Source organism: Penaeus chinensis, chromosome 6 (genome assembly GCF_019202785.1).
Source record: "Penaeus chinensis breed Huanghai No. 1 chromosome 6, ASM1920278v2, whole genome shotgun sequence".
NCBI classification, from domain to species: Eukaryota; Metazoa; Arthropoda; class Malacostraca; order Decapoda; family Penaeidae; genus Penaeus; species Penaeus chinensis.
Genome location: NC_061824.1, coordinates 35,132,100 through 35,137,084, shown reverse-complemented (window position 1 = coordinate 35,137,084; position 4,985 = coordinate 35,132,100). Strand labels below are relative to the sequence as shown.

Here is a 4,985-nt window from a genome sequence, read left to right as displayed (position 1 = left end):
CAGAGACAGAGAAAGACCGACAGAAACAGAGACAGAGACAAAGACAGAGAAAGGCAGAGAAAGACAGACAGACACATACAGAGACAGACACACACACATACAGAGACAGACAGACACACATACAGAGACAGACACACATACAGACACAAACACACACAGCGAAAGCGAGAGCGAGAACGAGAACGAGAGAGGGTGAGGGAGAGTGGGAGGCAAGAGGCAAAAAGGGTGAGAGAGCAATAGGGAAAGATGAGAGAAAGGGAATGGAGAGGGAGAGAGAGAGAGAGAGAAAGCTATTCTTTATTATTTTCGCAGAAAGGTTCGCTTGAGGTTCTTTCCCCGCGGATTTAATCGTGGATGGAAGGCAAAGAAGGCAAAACAGTTAGGATAAACTTAAAAAAAAAAAAAAAAAAATGGGGGGAGGGTGAAGGGTAAGACAGAAGAACGGATAACACGCACAGCCAAACGAGGAAATACAAAACGAGGAAACTGGAAAGGGAGAGAGTTATGCACAGCTAAATGAGGAAATGTTTTACCCGCTATCAATTGTACTCAAACACCCCCGCTACCACACGGGGAGCCCATCTAGCCGTCAAAACAAGGTCTTTAATGCGGCGCGGGCCATGCTGGTCCGCCGCGGCATCCGAGACAAGGTCAACGTCGATGGACCCCTCCTCCCCCTACCCCCCTACCCCCTCATGCCACCCTCACCCCCCCACACGTGACCCCAAACACCACCCAAACCCCCCGCCCTACCCACTCCTTCCCGCTCCCCTCTTCCTCCATAACCTTCCCCCACCACAGACCGATCCCCCCCTCCCGTTCCCTCATTCCCCCCCCCCCCTCCCCTTCCCTGCTACTCCCCCATTGGCCCCTGTGATAGGCCGTTGACGTCATGCTCTAGGTCGACAAGTGTTAACCTTGTAGCACACTACATATACTTCAGGTAGGTTGAAACAAGCCACGAAACGACCACAGGAGCGTTTGCGGTACACAGCTCTCCTCTCTCACACTCTCCCGGGATAAAAACCTTTGCTTTGTTCGACTTTTATCATCTAGTGTTTTTAGAGCGTTGTCTCTTCACATATAGTATAAAGTCACAACACCGGCTATCCCCGTCTGAGTTTTTCTTAGACCATACGAAACGATCAAACGCTTTTTAACTACCGATTCGTTAACTACCAACTACCAAGATGCGTGTGTTTGCCCTCGTTATGGTCTTCGTTGGTGTGGTGTCGTCAGTCATCGCTTCGATTAATAGTAAGTATTTTTTAATATGTCTGTGTCTGTCTCTCAATCTCTCAGTCTCTTATTTAAATGTTTGTATTTGTAGGTCTCGGTCTCTAAACGAAGTACAAATTGTTTTTAAAGTTCTTTCGCTATCAATGTCGGTGATTATTAGCGTCGAAACCAAAGGACTTTTCATTAAGTGTTGGAGGTCATTAGCATTTTATTTTTTTTTCATACATTTGCGATTCACGTCGTGAGTTTAGGCTTGACATAGCCGGTAGTGACGCTACACTGCCAGTGTGTATATAAAAAAAATAACCACTTTCCACTAATATTACAGAGTTTTGCTTAAAAGCCCTGCCGTTAGGTATTTTTATTTTAATGATAACCAAAAATTAGGAAGGTAGAATTTTAGGATCCAGTAATTTGAATCCTCAGTTAAAACAAAAATCGAAATGGACAAGTAAAACGATTAAATAGTTTTTTAAAATTTATTAAATCCCTTTTCACTGGTATGAAGGTAACGCACTTGTACGATGATTATGCCTAATATAAGGGGACCAATTTCATATTCTTAGTAATTTTATGTTATTTAGTCCCAAGATCAAAGGCTTAAAAAAGCCTCAGTCTTCATCTATTTAAAATAATCCCGTAACTACAGTAAACACAGGTAAAATTTGTTTAAAATCTTCAAGAGATATATACTACACAACATTGATAAAAAAAAAATACATACAAAAAAATAGTGTTCACATGCAGAACAGTCACGTGATGTAACAGAAGTAGTAGCAATTGATAATGTTTGGGGCTGAAGATTTTAGGAGGCAAGAAATTAGCAAGGGTACTGGGGTGGTTCTGGTAGCACTGCAGAGGAGCTATGCGCTTCCGGTAACACTGCCGAGACATTGGGTGATTCAGGTGGGACTACAGAGGAGCCATACGGTTCTGGTAACACTGTCGAGACAATGACTGGTTCTAGTAGCACTACAGAAGAGATAGGCTGATTCTGATAGCACTGCAGAGACACTGGGTGGCTCTGGCTAGCACTACAGTGGAACTAAACTTAAGATCTGGTAGCGAAAACTCATGGGTTCACCGTTCATTCGTCTGTCCCTCCTAGCTCTCGGTGAGGTCGAGCGCCGCATCTATAAGAGGAAGAAACAGGTAGATTTTTAAAATATATTAATTCAAAATATAGGAAGAACTTGGAGATTAGTAAAATGCACTCAAAGAGATAGAAAGCTTAGTAAAACAATCGGACTTGTACTAAAACAAACTTCAATTTAACTATTTAACCAAAACAGAGAAACCAAACACACCCAACAATAACCACAGAAAACCACATACTTTCATAACTACAGACATCCCTAATAACCACCCCCCTCTCTCCCTCCCACCCCCACACCCCCACACCCCCACACCCACCCACCCACCCACATATTCAACGCATCACCTGTAATAAAAGAGGACGACTCAAAAACCCCGGCCCGAAATATCCCTCGCTCGGGGTCGTTCAACCAAGTCCAAGATCAAGGTGACAGAATTCCAGGAGTGAGAGGAGGAAACACAAGCTATTTTTTTTGTTCACGGTCAACCTCAAACCGGAAGGATGCTGGCGTTGCGTTATCAGGGTCAGTGTGGCTCCCGGTCCTCTGCCTGGCCCCTTTCCCTTTCACACACAAAAGGCGTCTTCCTTACTCTACTGTGTGTGTCTATATGTACAATGAACTTGAAAATGTACATGCATATGCAGATACATACATATACATATGTATACATACATATATACATACATACATATATGCATACACATATATACATACATACATATATGCATACACATATATACATACATACATATATGCATACACATATATACATACATACATATATGCATACACATATATACATACATACATATATGCATACACATATATACATACATACATATATGCATACACATATATACATACATACATATATGCATACACATATATACATACATACATATATGCATACACATATATACATACATACATATATGCATACACATATATACATATACATACATATATGCATACACATATATACATACATACATATATGCATACACATATATATACATACATACATACATATATGCATACACATATATATACATACATACATACATGCATACACATATATACATACATACATACATATATGCATACACATATATATACATACATACATACATATATGCATACACATATATATACATACATACATACATATATGCATACACATATATATACATACATACATACATATATGCATACACATATATATACATACATACATACATATATGCATACACATATATATACATACATACATACATATATGCATACACATATACATACATACATACATACATATATGCATACACATATATATATACATACATACATACATGCATACACATATATATATACATACATACATACATACATATATATATACATACATACATACATACATACATACATACATACATACATACATACATACATACATACATACATACATACATACATACATACATACATATATGCATACACATATATATGCATACACATACATATATACATATATTTATATGTAAAATACATGCGCGCGCATAAACACACACACACACACACACAGACACAAACACACACACACACACACACACACACACACACACACACACACACACACACACACACACACACACACACACACACGACGTATGTCTACGACGTATGTCTACGACGTATGTCTACGACGTATGTCTACGACGTATGTCTACGACGTATGTCTACGACGTATGTCTACGACGTATGTCTACGACGTATGTTTACGACGTATGTCTACGACGTATGTCTACGACGTATGTCTACGACGTATGTCTATTAACATATCTATCTATATACCTTTACATTTGTGAAAATAAATACACATCTATGCATACAGCATATACATAATTGTAAGTACATATAAATACATGTGTGTATATACATGCATACGTATCTCTCTTATAAATATGGTACATTACATACTATTAGATACTTTTATCTACTGATGGACGAAATCGCGAGATGCGTCCTGAATCGATAGTCTTCATACTCTCTGACTGAGATACACACATAAAGGACAGAAATCATTAGAAAAAATCGCAATGACCGACGTGGATAAGTAAATATTTCCCTGCAATTGATAGCAATTAATCAAGAATTAAGAATCAAGATGTCTTCGTTCATGGGATCACTTTCGTCATTTTCAGAAATTCACTATCATATTTGCTATGTCAGCAGCTATTAATTATATATAGATTTTCATAAGCCTTTCCTCTAATAATGAAGATCTATAATTGAGTTTTGTTTAGAAACATTTTCTGTGGTGTCAAAATGGGTCATTTGTCGTATACTTCTTACCCATGTTCTGAATTACGATCAATACCACTTCGTCTCATATTCCAATTAATCGATATTAAACTCTTATGATCCTCGCTTTAATGGCCCTAGGTCTTGTTACTATTACTGTTAATTATCCCTTATGACCATCCCGAGACCTTAACCAAAGAAATGGCTAATACTTGAAAGAAAAGGTAAACAACTACATACCAAAATTCCCTATTGCTCATCATCTAGGCCTACAAATTACGCTTGAACTCGCCTGTAAGAGAGGCAACTATGACCTTCTGCTGCGTCCCTTGCCACGGTGATGTACCGGCG

General features: G+C 38.8%; 2 protein-coding genes across 2 annotated transcripts in view; one reads left to right on the top strand and one right to left on the bottom strand.

Moving 5' to 3' along the window:
* The first annotated feature begins 973 nt into the window (after nucleotides 1-973).
* LOC125026682 (trypsin-1-like) overlaps nucleotides 974-4,985 on the top strand; it is a 19,970-nt gene continuing 15,958 nt past the window's right edge. Inside the window, exon 1 of the mRNA XM_047615290.1 lies at nucleotides 974-1,257. Within this exon, the coding sequence (XP_047471246.1) occupies nucleotides 1,191-1,257 (67 nt within the window). The 5' untranslated portion in view covers nucleotides 974-1,190. The remainder of the gene's footprint in view (nucleotides 1,258-4,985) is intronic.
* The window catches only part of LOC125026684, a 4,909-nt gene continuing 1,628 nt past the window's right edge, over nucleotides 1,705-4,985 (bottom strand). The window contains exons 3-4 of the mRNA XM_047615291.1: nucleotides 4,927-4,985; nucleotides 1,705-2,372 (exon numbers count right to left, since the gene is read on the bottom strand). The exon at nucleotides 4,927-4,985 is cut by the window's right edge and continues 125 nt beyond it. Of these exons, the coding sequence (XP_047471247.1) occupies nucleotides 2,327-2,372; nucleotides 4,927-4,985 (105 nt within the window). The 3' untranslated portion in view covers nucleotides 1,705-2,326. The remainder of the gene's footprint in view (nucleotides 2,373-4,926) is intronic.